At 48.1% G+C, this 15,122-nt stretch overlaps 1 protein-coding gene across 1 annotated transcript; it reads right to left on the bottom strand.

Annotated features, from left to right (window-relative positions):
• Positions 1 to 6,598: 6,598 nt before the first annotated feature.
• LOC138413948 (uncharacterized) lies at positions 6,599 to 15,122 on the bottom strand. Its single transcript, XM_069540315.1, has 7 exons — positions 15,044 to 15,122; positions 14,753 to 14,953; positions 14,292 to 14,391; positions 9,588 to 9,918; positions 7,656 to 7,753; positions 7,217 to 7,513; positions 6,599 to 6,872 (listed from the first exon to the last, which is right to left on the bottom strand). Exons 1-7 carry the CDS (start codon positions 15,120 to 15,122, stop codon positions 6,599 to 6,601), a joined length of 1,380 nt encoding a protein of 459 aa, XP_069396416.1.

Below are 15,122 nucleotides of genomic sequence, written 5' to 3'. Positions count from 1 at the left end.
TCAATAGTCATTTTTCTTTAAAAGATGCCTCTTTGGAAGCTATCTTTATGCCTTTACTCTTGCCAGGGTTTGAGGATTTGTATCTATTTAGTGAAAGGTAGTTCTCTTTAGCACTCTTATACCAAGCAGGCAGGTAAAAACAACCACCATATAGTCTCACTGTCGCTAATTTGTCCCCACTTCCAATCCATTGCCCAGTCTGCTGACAACATGGTCTTTCTAAAATGCACATCTGATTATGTTTGAATTTCTTCTACGGCTTTCCATGTGCTACAAGATAAATCTACAGTTCTTAGTCTGGCCTTCAAGGGTCTTCAAAACATTTCGCCAGTACCACCCCTTCAGTTTTACTCCTAACCCTCTCTTCACACTTTCTGCTTCGAGAATACAAACTGAGTATGACTCCCTCAACACAGTATGCTCCTCCTCGCCTCCAGACCTTTGCACATGCTGTTTCCTCCACCTGGAATGCCTGACAAGCTCTGCTCTTCCTTCAGAAGTCAGCGCATTACCTTTTCTCCTCCTGCCAAATATACATGCTTCTTCCCATGGAATACTGCTGCATTTTGCACAGAGCTCACCTTACTCCACTCATTGCATTGAACTCTGCCTATATACATGACTGTTTCCCCAAACACATTGTTTTTGAGGTCAGAGGCACCGCTCTTTCTCCATGCCTAGTACTTTGCCTGGTGTAAGCACTCAGTGAATGTTTACTGACTGAATGAAAAAAATCAATAAATAGGCCACCATATTCTTTTTCTTATCACAAAATCTTTAAGTCTTAGGGTGATATCCCCTAGTTCTTCTATATAATGTCTAAACTGGATGTACACTGACAACAGGATATTTGTGTCAACCTCTGTTTTTGGTTTCTATCAACTGTTTGCTCTAAGCACAATTTTATAATCACCCTCTCACCGTAGAAAGTTGACTTTGGTATGAAGGTGGTGACGAAATTCCAACTCCTATCTAACTGGGAATCAAGAGGAGAATTCTTGGGTCAAGAGTGGGTCACCATTATTCCAGACATGGCATAGAACAGTTGGTAAAGAACGGTTCCTTTTGTGACTCCATTTCTCATTAGAAACACAAGTTGAAGGATAACCTGTAACCCACTAAAAATGTAAATGCTTGTTCGGATATAAACTGGAAGTAATATCAGTATCTTCGTGCCAAGTGAGTGCTTTAAAAGATTTTTAGTCTGAAACAAATGGAATTTAGATTTAAGGGTCAGCTTATTTGGGGTTCTATTATGGTTTAACTCCTTCCAGTTTTCCTCATCTTGCTGAGAAAATGCTGCCGACATGCAAATGTCTTCTAGGACAGCTCAGCTGAAGCGGGGCATGTCCTTGGTACATAAACACACGTTTTCCTCTTGAAATAATACCCTCACAGTCATTGATGAAGGGCTCCATATTCAAAATAGAGAAGAATTTGCCAGTACAGTGTTCCCTTAACATGTATATCATCTTGAGCAGGCCCCAAATCAATGAAGAGAAGCTCTAGTAGCTGTTCGGGCCAATAAAAGTCACAGGGCCTCCCAACTCTGAAGCTACTTCCAATCTTTTGATTATCCCTCCCCCAATGACATCACTCCAAGGTTCCATTTTGCCCCAAAGCTACAGTCCCTACACAAATGTGAGGGGTGCTCACTAAAGAAAGAAGTGGGGAATACAGCAATAGTAGCCATTGCACCTGCATCATGGATTCCCCTTGGCCATCAGCGACCTTCCATAGAGCAGCCCTCTGCGGCATTATCATTAACAATCAACACGATTTCTAGTAGGTGAGACCACGCTGGCAATTTCCTATCCCCACCCTTTAACGAATGATAGGATTTGTGACCTCCTGGTCCCCTCACCACTTCAGAAGATGGCTACCCTTTAGAATTTTAAAGGTCTTGAATGGTGGGTGTGCCATAGAAAGTTTAAATCTGGAACGTAAAAAAGAGATTAACTCTGTGGATTTTCCAAGTCATTAATTTTTAGGGTTCATTTTGTGCTACATCTAAGCTTTGGGGGGTTTCTGTTTGTTTTAAACATTACAGCATTACCTAAAACAGTTTTCATTTGAATAGGCAGAGGAATGTGAGTCAGCGATTCCTCTCTTGCTAACTGACATAGAATGGGGACACTCTTCTGTCATTCTGAGTCAAACCCACATAGAATCTTAACGATATTTTGTTCACATTTTTTAAAAGAAAAGAAACATGTTAATAATACTCCTTTATCTTTACATTTTCATATATCAGAAAAAGATTACAGTCAGGGAAATAGTGAGTTTCATAAATTTATTCATTCAGCAAACTTACTAAACAACTATTATGTGCCAGTCAGTACCCAGGTATTGACTAACAGCAGATATACAAAAGGAAAAAAACCAATATGGCTGTTTACAGCTCTAAATTTAAGAATGTGAAATGTGACTACTATCAAATCACAGAGGCTTGAAATCGCCTCTTGTCCACTTGATATCTGTTTTCTTGAGAGAAAAACTTCTCTGGCAGCAAGTGTTAGTCAAGATGGAAAATGTTCATCAGCATAAATTCCAACTTTTAACTTAAAAAGCAAGAAAAAAATATACCTATGTCTTCAACTTGGGTGGGACCAGTTGAAAGTTCCTCATAAACTTATAAAAAGACATAGTCTTTGGTTTTCTTGAGGGTCTGAAATGAATCCATTACATTAAAATGGCTCTTAGTAGCGAGAGCAAGTAATGATTTGCATTATAAGCTAATAAAATGGGGGATTAGGCATATCGGTACAATAAGATCTTTTTTATTCACTTTTATAGAGATTCTCTCCCTATTCCTGCTTAAATGAACTTGGAAGATTGTTCACCATTCAGTATTGTTTAAATTATAAGGCTGGTCTGTCGTCTGGTTTTTAAATATTTTTCCCCTTTGGTAATGTAGATGAGTAATGTCTATCTCCATTCTTTAAGAATACGCTAATGTAATGATAGTCTAATTTTGAAAAAAATTAGTTTTTTAAATATCTTACATCTAGAGACCACCTGACATATTAGAAATATAATATTCTTCCAAAAATACACTTTTCTAGCCATCCTGAACACTCATACTTCAGTGAATTGTACTTTTCTTTCCTGTTCAAAAAGTGCTATAAGTCCTCTCACACAAACAAATCCCCTGGAGAAGACTTCATCAATGAAGTCAGTTTACTTCTCATGGTACCCACTGGCAAAAGTGATGGCTTTATCGTCAGTCATGATAGTTCATTCTAGATCCCAGAGCCACTTCCAATGTAAGAGTATGAGAAAAGGGCCTATCCTGCTGACAAAGGGAACTTCGAAAGTCTTGTTTCACGCTTATGATTCTTTCATGTTATATACTCCTAGATTTTACATCTCCAAGGAAAGAATGCTAACACTAGCGAGAGATGTATTTTGCTTTTGCAATGTTCTTGTATGCCCAATACCTGCTTGTTTCAGTTTAAGATAGGAAAAAATTATTTTTATATATTTCAATCCCACATTTCCCTGAAAGTTGAGTACCTAAATCTTAACAAATTAGCACCAATCTCTCTATTAAAGCAAATGTGAAAGGCCAGAGGTTTGTGCTATGGACAGGAAGTGATAATCCTCCAAATTTCATTAAAAGCTCTTCATTTTTCCCTACTCCTATCTGATAAGGGACATTTTTCCTGATTGTTGCTCCCTGTTAGCAATGAAAATCGTATTTCTGTTTGTGGCAGTTTTCAAGACTGGAGCTGTCAAGTAATGCACTTACAACTTACTATCCAAAGAAACTGCTTGAGAGTTCCCCTACCTAAGTCACTTCTTATCATTCCCCTCCCTGACCTTCCTATGAGTGAATTCCCCAGAGTAATGTATTACATATATGAAGTGAAGAATTTAGAAACAGGGCTGATAGGTGGATCCGCCTGCTGCCACTGAAGTTTTCCTGGTACCTTCTAGCTACTGCAGGCTTACAGGACTGATTCACCCCTCTCCTTGTCTCCTGGCAGCTAAATGGGAATATTGGAGAGCTGCCAGAAGGGTAGGTAGCCAACCTGCTTGCCCTTGATTGAGCCTGCCAGCTTTTTAATAACAGAAGTAGGGTCAAGTAAGTGAAATCACAAACTGAGGAGAGTATTCTGAGAGTGCAAAGGCAGTTAACGTCCTTCCTAAGCCTCAGATGGCGGGCAACCCTTGGCAGAGTAATCTATGATTTGTGGCACCTGACCCTTCCACTGTGACTGTTATCTGTGTATTCACTAGAAACATATTTACAGAATCTCTCCATTAGCAAAGATGCCTTGTGTGTGATTACCCAATTGTCATGGTTGCACTAGGATTTTGATACAGTCCCTATTCACAAATGAAAAACTGCACTAAACTGCACACAGGACTCATTTAGAGCAGCGATCCTCAATCAATAGATCAAGACTTCTGGTAGATCTCAAAGAGATTATCACAGTGTTGCCCCCCCTTCCTCCCCACCCCCAAGACCACATTCCCACCTCCCCCCATCCAAGACAGAACCTCCTTTATTCCTTTGAACCCTTAAGAATTCTTAATAAAGTTAAGAATAATTAGCTATAAGAATTATCCAAAGAGATGAGCCTCTTTAAAATAGACTCCACCGCAGAAAATACTGGAAGAGAACACCACTTGCTTAAAGCACTGCTCACATTTATATAAGTAGTGTCAGCAAAGTACTTTCTCTTCATTTAAAATGTTTTAGTTACAAAGGCAGAATTAGGTTGTAGGCTGGCTTTCCTTCCTTGCTGTGGAATCAAGTACAAAGAACATTTTAATTTTTTTTTCTGAGACAAGTGACAACGAGAGCACTTGCTATTAAAAAGTTTATTGGGAAGTTTCAAAAGTGGTATCTCCCTCTTCCCCCCCGCAAATATATGGCATTGAGGTCCTCCAGGCTAGAAAATTTTTGTTTACATCGTTGGCTCGCTCGATAGTGCTAAGAAAGGTGAAGCCGTCAGGGAACCGAATCAGACTCACTGGGAGCAAATAAGTGGTTGTGAACCAAAGTAGAAAAATCCCGATAACCCGGAGTCATTGTCATGTGTCTCCCAAATGAGATGTTCTGAGGAAATAAAGTGACAAAGTCGCATTGGATAAATAAACGAAGGCGATAAAGTCACCACAGATCAAGAAATGCTACGAAGGTGACCTGATTTGACAGTCAGTAACAGCAGGTGACCCTTTGGGAACCGCGGCGGGGTGAAATGCCCTGAGAATCGCTGAGAGCCTGACGCCCCGGCAGGGGGACGCCCGGAGCCCCGCGCTCTGGGCCGGGGCCCGGCGAGGAGAGGCTGGAGGCCGCCCCGGGCGCTTCGGGCCTAGACGTTGGCCGCAGCCAGGCCGCGAGGCCCCACGCCCGCCGGGCCGGTAGAGGCGCGGAGGAGACCACCCTCCCTCCCCCCACGTCCTGGCGCCGAGGGGCCGCAGTGGGTCCCGGGGGCAGCTCCGGACCCACGCGGCGGTCGCAGTACGCGCGCCGCCTCGCAGTCGCCGTGCGGCCGAGCGGGCGCCGGGCGCCTTAGAAGCGTCTGCTCAGCCGCGCGAAGCCGGACCCCCGACCCGACCAGCGCCCGCTGCACGGAGCTCACTCGGGGACTAGCCCGCCAGCCAGCGAGGGTGGGCAAGCTCCGCGCTCCAGCGGGACGGCGGAGCCCAGTCGGGGACTTGGGGACGCCGGAGTTTGGGCGCCCCTGGAAGCAGAGAGTCATCTCCAAGCGTTTCTTCCCAGACCTGAATTCAGCCCCTGAGAAGATACTCCGGGCATGAGCGTGGCCACAGGGGAAGAAAGAAGAGTTATTTAAATGGGGGAGGGGCGGGCGGGAAGACTGGGAGGAAACCGTACCGAAAAGAAATCCCCATCTCCACCAAAACCGTTTCTAAGAAGTCCTGAGGTTTTACGCCTGGAGATTTCACTTTAAAAGCTGGAGAAAAAAAAAAAAAATATATATATATATATATATATATATTCCACTACTTTTAACTGAAGTAAACAATGTGCAACAAATCCTAACTCAAATATGATTGCAGTGAGATTAGGGTCTAATTGCTTAGAGTTCAGGTGGAATCTGCGGGCTAAATCCTACAGGGCCAATCTGAATTTCACAATCATTCTGTCAAAAGGAGAGCGATGAGAGCCCACACGCTTCCTAACAAGTCATTTTTAACAGTTACAAGCTTCGCACAAAGACCACACAGGGCGTCTAAGAGATGCAAATCTAATCCCTGGTCATTCTACAGGCCTTCAACAAAGATGTGCTAAACCCTAATAGAAAAGAAATCAGTTCTCTGTCACCAGCCCCTGGTAAAAATCTATTAGAGAATGGATAGAGCCGCATCTACAGCAGTTGCTGCAAAGGTTAAGGACAAGTACAAATAAGAGGGACCCAGTTTTGTTTTCCGTGTGAAATATCGGGAGAAGCTAACCCCAAATGAGTGACGGGATTCGATCCGTGGCTTCGCATTCATCTGAATGCTAGAAAAAAACTAAACACGTACATTAAGACTTTTGAAGACTCCGTTTCTGAATTTAGGAGAGATGAAACGAATTCCCCCCAAACTTGGACATCTTTGCCTCCGAAATTAATGAAGAACATTAACGGGGGAGGGAGGCCGAGCGCGCGGGTCCAGGAGGGAGGACCTGGGAGTCTGGAGCCGGCTTGCCTGCCTTCGCTCTGCGGTGCCTCATCCTTTCCGGAAAAAGCCCCGACGGCGGAGTCGCCGAGGGGACAGAGATGACGGACGCCTCTGGCCGCTGGGGCCGAGCGGTGGGTGCCGACGGCGGGAAGGCTGGGCGGCCGCCCTCCGCCCCGACGGGCCGCCGCTCGGCCTGGGTCCCTCTCCCCGGCCTCACGGGTGGGGAGGGGAGCCTATGCCTCAATGGCGGGGAAGAGTCTCAAATGTGCCCTTCCGCGGTCACCAACCACATGAGGTCCTCACTAACAGTGTCATGCTAGGGTATTAAAAGGGTTAATATGTTGCAGCTAAAATATATCACAGTGTGCGCGAGACCCTTCAAAAAGGAAGGGCCCCGAGGATTCAGACCCCTGGGAGAAGGCTGCAAGCAGGCTGGGCGAGGGTAGGAGGGGATGACTGGTCGGTCGTTGAAAGTTGGGGGGTGGGAATTTCCTCCACCTCCTCCCAGGGGCAGAGACCCCGGCGGCGGGGCAAGCCCTGGCCTCCTCCCGGGCCGCGGCTTAGAGGCTGCGGGCACCCCGCAGAGCCGGGCGGGCCCGGGGAGGGCGTGGGGAGCGCGCCCGGCTCTGCGAAGGGATCTCCAGCACCGACGCGGTACTGTCCGCAGCGCGTCCTCCAGGGTCGCGGGGAACCGGTCGCCCCCTGGGGACCCGCCTTCCACCAGAGGAAGCGGCTCAGGACCCGAAGGTGAGGGCTGCGGGGCGGGCTCGGCTCCGAGTCGCAGCGGAATCGCCCTGCCTTTTTCCCAGGCGGCTGGGACTCCCTCCACGTGGCGCCTCCTTCGAGGCCGCGCCGACAGGGACGAAAGGGGGCGCTGTCCAACAGTCAGGGTCGGCAAAGACCAATTTTTCTAAAGTCCCTTCTCCAACTACAGAGAGGAGGGTTGGGGCACTTGTGTGAAGGAACGGGTTTTTGTATGTTTCCACGGAAGTTTCCAGAAACCACTATTTCCTCACCGGGTGGTTCCGCCCTCTACCACCGTCCTCCCCCCCGCCGCCATCAGGTTCCCAGGAATTCGCTCCTCCCCGGGGTAAAGAGCCCGGAGCTGGCCAGGCTGGAATTTGGGAGGCGAACTCCAGTCCCTGGTCCCTCAGCTTCATAGCCCTTTAATTGGCTCTAGCATAAAGTCCCTTTTCTTAAGGTCTGGCAGGAGGGAAGGAAGGGGTGGCTAGATTCGCCCCTCAGCTCAAAGACGGACCAGCACACACAGACATGTTTCCTCTTCAGCCCATTCTCTGCCTGCCCAGGCCAGGCGTACGCCTTAGGTCGGGGCTGTATTCCTTCCTTCCCATCTACTGACATTAATTGAATTTCTCTGCGCTGCTGCCTCTCTTTGCTTTCCTCATTTTTCTCACTAGTCCTCTGATAGGCTGACCTTGGCGGTTCTCTGGCCTTCTTACCCCCCAACTGGCCTCGCATATGGGCCTTGCTGGCTTTCATTCTCTATGGCTTAGCGCATCCACTTTATCTGCTTTTCCTTTTAGTTCTGACATTAGGAAAATGATACCGAATTGCCTACGAAGTAATACTGCAGCTATGAGGCTGGAATTGGACAAGTAAGCAAGTAAAATGTAGGCATTGAAATGAAAAACTAGAAAACGAGGAGGATGAGGAAACAAATGAAAAGTAGATAGTGAAGTCACTTTGGGCTATAAATACAAGAATATGATGCTTCTGCAGGTGATCTTTGGGTCCTAATGAGGGTCTCCCACATCAGCCTTGGGAGTCAGGGACAGAACTTCCTGAGTAAGGCAGGTTGAAGTTTCTTCCTCCAGACTAGGATTGCTGCTGAAGGCGGGCCAGCAATCCTAAGCCTGTGTATGCTTGGTCCCCAGGGAGGTCCACGAGGGTGGGAAGGAATCAACACAATTCAACCGGCACTCCTAGAAATGGTTATGTAGTCACCATATCGCTATGGGGCTGTTAGGTGGCTGAAACTTCCTTCCCGGGGAGCCTGCTCTGGCTCTCTGATTCTTTGCGGGACACATTCCTGTGCACCCCCTCTGACCACCCAGACGAGCCTAGCCTGGGGCCCTGCCCTCAGGTGGACGAGCTAGCTCCCCTACACCCTAGCAGATTGGGTCCTACTGGTCCAGCCTCACCCTCACCTCCTGTCAGTTGTTGGAGTTCTGTCCTCCCGCTTTGCAGAAATAGGGAGTGTGGAGGCTCCCCGTTGTAGGAGGCCTGACCTGCTCCCACCCCTTGGCTGAAGGTGGACCTGTGCCTCAGGACCACTCTAGCTTATCCACAAAATGGGTCCTAGAGAGGAAAACAAACAAACAAACTAGAGAGGTTACAGCTGGTGTGTGTATGTGTGAAGGATGTCTTTAGATCTTTGTGGTCCCTGTAATTTGACATCTGTTAAAAAGAACACCAGGGCTTTTAGGATGAGTTTTGCAGAAAACTGAGTAAGCCAGCAGGACCTGTGCAGAATCTCCCCACTTGCCCCCGCTCCGTCTATTGGTTCTCCTGAGATCTTCCCAGAGATGAAAATGCTTTGCAAGGACGTCTAAAACCACAACACCTGCCTAAGAGGCACCCCAACTTGAGGAGGTTCATAAATTATCTCCTTCCGAAATAAAAATGGAATCGACATTACGCACGTGCTATTATTAGATTGAGTTTCAGCCTACTAGAAAGTTCGTTAGATGTTGGTATCTGGGCAGAGACGGAATCTCTCTTTTCCTTAGGAACACCCATCAGGGAAAACAGCGGCAGTTCGCTGGCTTTGTTTGATTTTATTTGTTCAAAGAAAGGTGGTGTTTTAAGATCGTTTAAAAAATCCCTTCAGATTAGGGTTTGGATCATCGTCGTGACCCGGTGAACTAATATATTCACTATATAATCTGGGGTCAAAATTCAGGGGAAATTTCTACTCAGCCACACACCTGACTTCTTGGGGAGGTTTCCAGAAGGGGCTGGGGGCCGGGTGGGCAGGCAGCGCGGAGCGGAGGTTGCTCCTCTCCCCAGCTAGGAACCGGGTGGAGAGTCACCGCTGGTTTGGGGGTGGTGGGGGACGAGGCTGGGTGGGAGGAGAAACTGAGGCCTCGGGCTGGGCGCTGGGGGATGGGGGGGCCGCAGGTGGGCGGGGGGAGGCCTCGGACCCGGGTTGGAGGGGAGGCCGAGGGGATGGGGAGAGCTGAGGCCGCCGGCGGGAATGGGGAGGTCGCGGACAGTAGCTTCTCTTGATCCTGGAAACCAAAACTTTCTACGAGAGACCTTAAAATAGATCGAGATTTTAAGTGCCCACACTTCTAGCTGAGACCCCTGGCAGCCAATATGAAACCGCGAGGCCGGGAGAGGGTCTCAGGCCTCTGGCGGTGAGGCTGGAGGCCGCAGAGCAGCCCCCTGGGTTTCGGTGGCAGCTCACCGCCCCCGCCCCGCAGACGCCCCGCTGGCCCCCGCCGCACCCGCGCAGGGCTTCGCGGCTCTAACCCTCGAATTTTAGCCCCAGACAACCTCTTCTGGCAGCCCTAACTTTAAAAACAAGCTTGAATTTTTCATCAAATCTTTTATCCGTGTACTCTTCACTAAATAACTGTTAACCAGCACCTGGGAAAAGAACTAACACGGTTTCTCTCACCTTTCTTGCCGGCTTTTTCCCCCTCCAATCATTGAGTCTCGATTTTCTAAGCAATTAAGTTATATATTCAACGGGAATATTCGATTTAAAATACATCGGGACTGAAGGCTGATGCGTAAGGTCTGAGGCTAGAAGAAAATATTTAGTGCTTGCCTGCCGATTCTGTCACCCATCATCTGCTCGGAAAGCGCTCTGGATCTTTCAGCGTGTCCAGCTCTTATGATTGCAAATGGCCCTGTTTTCAAATGGAAATAAGACTTGCAAACTGATTATGTGTATTGAATCGGAATCACTTGCTAGATCCTCTTGTTTAAAATGTATTGCAAAAAGGATGATGGCTGCAGACCTCTGTAACCAGCTCCCTCTCTTCTCAGGGAGGTCATCTATTTTGCAACTTTTTGCCATTTGAGCATGTTTAAGCTGGATAATTACGTTGCCACTGTGTTACTGGCCCAACGAAAAGACATGGTACACACGCTTCCTCCCATTCTGCCCCCCCCAGCCCTCCTTACTAGCATCACCCCTAAACACCATACACCATACACTCACTCATCCGCCCGGCCCCAACGCTTCGACCTAAAGACCAGCTAGCTCTAGCCGGGGAGACTCAGCTGTCACAAACAACAACAGAACCTCACACACTTCCACTGGGCACAGTTGTTCCTCTCCCCTCCCCTCTCCTCTTTTCCACTCTCCTCTCTTTTCCTCTCTTGTCTTACCAGTGAACGGAACCACAAACACACAAACCCCCAGCTTCCACAGACACCCAACCAACAGAATCTAAGTATTTAGCCATGTCGAGAATTTTCAACAACTAATTTTGGGTTGGCGTGGCACTGTAGTTGCTAGAAAACAGTTCACACCGGAAGGTCAATGTCAGCTCTTACGGATGCATATGATGGTCCTTGTATGGCACCATCTTTGTCCAAGATTTGCTCTTTACCCCCCATCCTGTGCTACATTATGGCTGTGGGTGAGTTGCTCTTTACCCCCCATCCTGTGCTACATTATGGCTGTGGGTGAGTTGGCTTTTGTTAAATATTTCCAACGGCTCTCCCATTTGATTTCAACATGAAGCCAAAGTGACATGCAGACAGCTATCTGAGTTTTACCAACTGCGTGAGTTGTAGGTATGATACACTGCAGCACTTCCAAAATTTACAACACTCTGGCGCCAGCCTCAGCAGTCCTGCCAGGGAGCAGTAACCAACATTTCGGTGACTATTGCAGGTTGGCGAGTAGTAATGAACTGCCTACAACTTCTGTTTGCCCTGGCCAGAGGCAGGGATGTGTGCTCTGTGCACACCCGTGGTGCAAGAGTTGCAATTCTATCTGAAGCACACTCACAAGGGAAGGAAGACGCCATCACTGGCCAGAACCACCGACCCCCTTAGACTCCACCCAGAAAACAGTGCCTTGCAGACCTCAAGGTACCATTGAGTGGCCAGGAGGGGAGAGAGAGGTTTAATCCTCTAGGCTTCAGAGTCTCCTCCGAAAAACCCTGTCTGAAAAAGTCTGTTTAGAAGCCTGGTGCTCTGCGGGCACCTGAAGGGACCCTAACTTGCGGTGTTCCCTCTATACACATAGCCAGATTTGTTAAACCGTTGACCTGGTCTCCTAGGTTAGAGGAGCCAGCTCTTAGTCGTCTTCGCGTCATTAAGGTAATTCCCAGGTTTACATCTGCGAGGCCCACACTCAGCCTTGTGTGTGCCTGAGAGATCAGGTAAATCGGTCACACTCAGACCAAATAAACCCTTGTTTTCCTAGAGCTTTGGACACCTTCACAGAGCAACACTGGGAGGGAGAATGCTAGGTAAGGTGGAGGCCAGGCCGTTCTGGGTGATTTTCCACAGAATTGCTCCAGGACATAGCAACTGGAAAAGGGTATCCAAGTACACTTTTCAGGCCCCGACATCTTTTGTAGAAATGACATTGTCAACAATCACCAGAAACCCTAGAAATGCAATGTTTAACACTCCACCAACAGCCTGGCGTTACTGACAATTTCATGTAGCAATCAAAGACAGGATTCCGGGAAATGTACAAAATGGGGGGAAGGAAGAGGGAAAGTTTGTCTTTTTCTTCTTGTCAGACTACACTCAGACCTGCCCTTTTATTTCCACTACTCTGTGAAGGCCAGAAGAGGGGGGACACTTGCTACAAACAAGGGGCAGCAACACTTCCGTTTGTTTTTGTTAGCTGGAAACGGTGTTCATACTAACGAGTTCTACTAGTGGGTAATGTAGGTGCAGCACATGACCACAATTTTTGTTGTAGATTGCTTCAAGAAGTCTCATGTACAGCTGTGTGTCTCAGGCAACAAGTTCATTTTCTTTAAGGACAAATTTTAATATTTTCCCCAAACATAATTAGTTCTCTAGAGTTTCATATGAAAATAAATTAATATTCCAATTTAAAGTGGGAAAAACTAAAGGTTTTCGTTTACTTGATTTTCTTAAGGAAAACTCAGTTTCATGTGACAGCTTACTTGAGGTAGTAAATGCATTCAACTTTCTTGCATCTAACAGGTTCTGTAAGATCCCCTACTAAGAGAATCCTATATTAATTTTTTCTTTTTGAATATCTTAATGAAATAGATATATTAGATACATATGTGTATATATTTCTATACTACACACACAGACAGGTGTCTGTATGCAACCTCTTACACCTACATACAGAGTGGGCAGAATCAGATGTGAATATTGTATTGGAAGAAAGAGCCCTCTATAACAAAGCCTGTTATTGCCTGTGATTTTTTTTATGTTGGTTCTCATTTCAAGCAGAACATTAACGGTGACTAATTTACACTGCAGTGTCCTGCAAATAACTAAAAAAGAAATAAAACGGGAAAGTAATTTAAATCTCACCCTTTCCGAAACTTTCTCACAACTCAACTAATAACAAACACCATACATGTTGAGGAGGCGGAGACAAAATGGGAAACATTATCAAATGAGGATCCTGGGGCTGTGCCTAGATGCCCTCCAAGTAGGGCATTAGGTCACTATCAGAGAGAAGTACAGCCAGCCACTTCAGCTGTGGCTTCAGATGAGGCAGAAGCTGTGCTCTCGAGATGCTGAGCCTCTTCCTCCTCCGTTTCTTTGAGAACCATCAAGGAAAGTTGAGAAATACAACTACATGGAGGGGAGGTGACATTCAGACCTTGGCTCTCCCCTTCAATAAAAAATTCTTTCCTCTGCTCCCAACAACACCCAATTCCTTCAGCCACTTGGATGGACAAGCTTGCCGCAGACGGTGATTGGGGGATAGCACGCTTTTTCCTGAAGTTACTGGCCAAAGAGGCACCAGGAAACTTTCTGCGCTCCAAGTTGAGGCATAAGCCCAAATTGGGCCCCACAGAGGGTGGCCTGAAGCCACAGAACACAACTGCACAATCACAAGCACACCAGTCAGGAAGGCAGGGAGGGCCAGAGGAAGGTGGTGCCCAGCATCTCCTAATAGGGAACCGATCAAGGAACACATTCAGGCTCATCCCTCCCAATACTCAAGTCTGTTGCTTTCCATCCATTCTAAAAGACAGCAGCATTTGAAACAAACAAGCCAGCAAACCATGCCTAAGAGCCATAGCATCTTAGATTCACATTTCCCAACCGGCTTTCTAGTTCTCCGCAAACAATATCCTCGATCACCTGGCTCCCCACTTCACACACACACCAATAATTGGGGGGGGGGGAGGGAAAGCGATGTCTAGAGAGACTGGGGACGTTAGATCAGAAGTCAAGGCAGCTTCTCACAGCTCTCTTGTTTAAAGAAAATGAATGTCTGCCTGGCTTGCTTTTAGTTCAGGAAAGGGGTCAGTCTTTATCAGCATGGTTCACACAGATCCTGGATTTTCCCCCCCCCTTATCTTAAATTGACCCGCTTTTAAGATAAAGCCATAATAGAGAAAGCATTGACCTTACCTGGTCCCTAATGAGTTGGAAGTCAGAAAACCCCGCTCTCCTTTCCTCTTATCCCGGGTCGCCTGAGAAGAGACTCGCGCTACCTTTTGTGCACTCGCGCCAGGAGAAAGCCCCTCACCGGCGCCCAAACGCCCGCGAGCGCGCTCGGAGAGTGTGCGGCCTCTGAAGTATGAGAATTCTTCCCTGAGGTCTCAAAATCGGGGACCTCAAGCCCAGACCTAGGCCTACCCCTGCCCCAGGACGATTAAAATCCCCTGGAAGGCTCCCGAGACAGTCTTGCCCTTACAAAGTCCAAGCCCTAAGCCGTGGGAAGAAGAGCTGCCTCCTGCGAGGCCCTTGGACTGGAGCGCGCGGGGACGCCCCCGACTCCAGGAGTAAGTGCCCTGAGCGCTTCTCGCCGAGCCGGCTCCGGCCTGCCTCTGATTTCGCTCGCGGGCCCCGAGCTACTTCCCACCGTGCCGGCCCAGTCCCAGAGCCGGTGCCCTGGCTGGTGACGCATCCCCTGCCCCCACCCACCTCCTGGGCTTGAGGACTCCAGCTGTACCCGCTTCTGTTCCTGTTGGGGGCGGCGGCAGCCCGGGCTCCCTTCTTTCCGGCTCGGAGCATCTCTTTCCCGATCTTGTCGCCTCCCCTAAGCCCGGCCCAGTCCCTGGCCCGGCCAGCTGAGAGGGCAGCTTTCCTGCCTCTCCGACCCACAGCTCCGGGTTCCCAGGTTGGGGCGGGGGTGGGGAGCCGCTTTGGGATGCTAAACATCAAACAAGCCAAGCCTGGGGTTTCAGGCCCTGAAGCCACTAGAGCCACTCTCCAAGGCTCTCGAGAAAGTCCTCGTGTTTACATGGCGGGGTTGGAGGTGGGGAAGAGGAGGAAGCGGGGGGGATGCTGTCTGCAAAATCTCCCCCACTTCCCGAAGCCAT

The sequence above is a fragment of the Delphinus delphis genome, chromosome 2 (assembly GCF_949987515.2).
Source record: "Delphinus delphis chromosome 2, mDelDel1.2, whole genome shotgun sequence".
Taxonomy (NCBI): Eukaryota; Metazoa; Chordata; class Mammalia; order Artiodactyla; family Delphinidae; genus Delphinus; species Delphinus delphis.
This window is presented reverse-complemented; position numbering and strand designations above follow the sequence as displayed.

Excerpts from the sequence above, each read along its gene's own strand:
- LOC138413948 (XM_069540315.1), bottom strand. The coding sequence starts at position 15,122 with ATGGCTTCGGGAAGTGGGGGAGATTTTGCAGACAGCATCCCCCCCGCT. Across the intron at positions 7,754-9,587 it reads AAACCTCCCCAAGAAGTCAG|CCTGGCCAGCTCCGGGCTCT; the intron begins GTGTGTGGCTGA and ends CCCAAATTCCAG. Across the intron at positions 7,514-7,655 it reads GTAGAGGGCGGAACCACCCG|CGCCCCCTTTCGTCCCTGTC; the intron begins GTGAGGAAATAG and ends ACTGTTGGACAG.